At 30.2% G+C, this 1904-nt stretch overlaps 1 protein-coding gene across 1 annotated transcript; it reads left to right on the forward strand.

Annotated features, from left to right (window-relative positions):
• Positions 1 to 265: 265 nt before the first annotated feature.
• On the forward strand, positions 266 to 1138 carry LOC110616565 (putative germin-like protein 2-1). Its single transcript, XM_021758978.1, has 2 exons — positions 266 to 377; positions 603 to 1138. The coding sequence occupies exons 1-2, from the start codon at positions 266 to 268 to the stop codon at positions 1136 to 1138; spliced, it is 648 nt and encodes a 215-aa protein (XP_021614670.1).
• The last annotated feature ends 766 nt before the right edge of the window (positions 1139 to 1904 follow it).

Raw genomic sequence — 1904 nt, forward strand, 5'->3', positions numbered from 1 at the left:
TGTTAATGAAGAAGAAAAAAAAAGTTCAAAATATATATGAGATAAATCAAGCAGTTTTCAGACAAACAAATCAAGATTATGAATCATTCGACACAAAGGAAAGCTCTGTCTGATTTCTAATTTTCTTCACTATAAATTAGGTTTATCACAAATTTGCCTGATTATCAGCCGAACATCTGTCTCTCCTTCTCTCTCTATCATCTTTGAATTGTGAGAATAAGTTGTATTCGCATTTTTTTTTCCTTTATCATTTGATTTCAAAATCATGGCTTCGAAAACCTTTCCACTGTTAGGATTCTTTGCTTTAACTTTCTCTTTTGCTTTAACTTGTGAAGTTCCTGTTAAAGATTTCTGTGTGGCTAACCCCAGTACCCCAGGTAAATTAATCTGTTTATCAATGCTTTATACTTATAATTTATCACATTTAAACCCCAATATGCTTAATTTCTGGGTTAATCAATGATTCTGTGCATGCGTTTGCATGAGAATGCAACTCAGAGAACGTTCCTGCATGTATGAGGAAAAAAACCATCTTTTAAGGGTAGATCATCGTGAAATTTGATGTCTTGATTAATGGAATATATAAATGGTGATTTTTGCAGTGCATGTGAATGGAATACCATGCAAGGACCCAAAGCAGGTACATGCAAGTGATTTCTTATATAGTGGACTTCACAATCCAGGCGACACATCTAACCCTGTAGGTTCAAAGGTGACCCCAGTCACAGTAGTCCAATTACCAGGGCTCAACACTCTCGGGGTCTCCATGGTTCGTATAGACTACGCACCATGGGGAGTCAACCCTCCACACTTGCACCCACGAGGTTCAGAGGTATTAGTTGTTATGGAAGGTACCCTTGAAGTAGGGTTCATGACTTCAAACCCAGAAAATCGTCTTTTTCAAAAAGTGCTAAAAAAAGGTGATGTGTTTGTTTTCCCTATTGGTCTCATTCACTACCAGAAAAACGTCGCCAATGCAAATGCTGTTGTCATTGCTGCATTCAATAGCCAAAACCCTGGAGCTATCACCGTCGCTAATGCTGTGTTTGGTTCAAAGCCTTTAATATCCGTTGATATTCTTGCAAAATCTTTCCAGGTTGACAAGGATCTCATTTCTCAAATTCAAGACAAGTTTTAGAAATATTCATGCGGCCTAGCTAGGATATATATCTAGCTAATTGTTATTGACAACAACAGAAGGAAAAAAAAAAAAGCTATAGCTATTTGTTCAATAAAGCTTTAATTTGTTTGTGTTTCTTGCTTGGTGTGTCAGGTATTTTAGTTCTAATGTTATAGATTTGGCTTAAGATCTTCCGAGCCAAAATGTTGTATTGTATTATGATAATTATATTTTTTAATTATTTAATTATTTTATTTTTGACATAAATTAAATTTATTAATTCGAATTTGTGTGGGACAGATTCTTTAAGAGTAAAGCATTCCTTTTTAAGTATTTAAAGGCGTTAAAAAGAGATTTTAATAAAAAATAAGTTAAATTATTTTAATAAAAAATAAGTTAAATTTTATAAAAATTATATGCTTTTTATTATAAATTTATCTGAAATAATTTTTGTTCTAACGCAAACTAATGTTTCAAAATTATAAATATATTTTTATACAAATTAAGACAATAAAAATTATATTAAACTAATATAATTTAAAATAATAGTTTATTCTATTATTTTTAAGAACATATTGTTATTTTTATATTTTGAAATATTTATATTTTTTATATCTTTAAAAATATCATTATTTTTATTAATTTAATAATTTGTTATAAAATAATTATCTTATGGGAATATAAATGTATAAAAGTTGTCAGAGTGCAAAGCTGCTAACTGGTTTTGAGAGAGAGTTAATAAATTTCAAATGGTCACACGTTATTCTATTCAATTATAACTTCA

Source organism: Manihot esculenta, chromosome 6 (genome assembly GCF_001659605.2).
Source record: "Manihot esculenta cultivar AM560-2 chromosome 6, M.esculenta_v8, whole genome shotgun sequence".
NCBI lineage: Eukaryota > Viridiplantae > Streptophyta > Magnoliopsida > Malpighiales > Euphorbiaceae > Manihot > Manihot esculenta.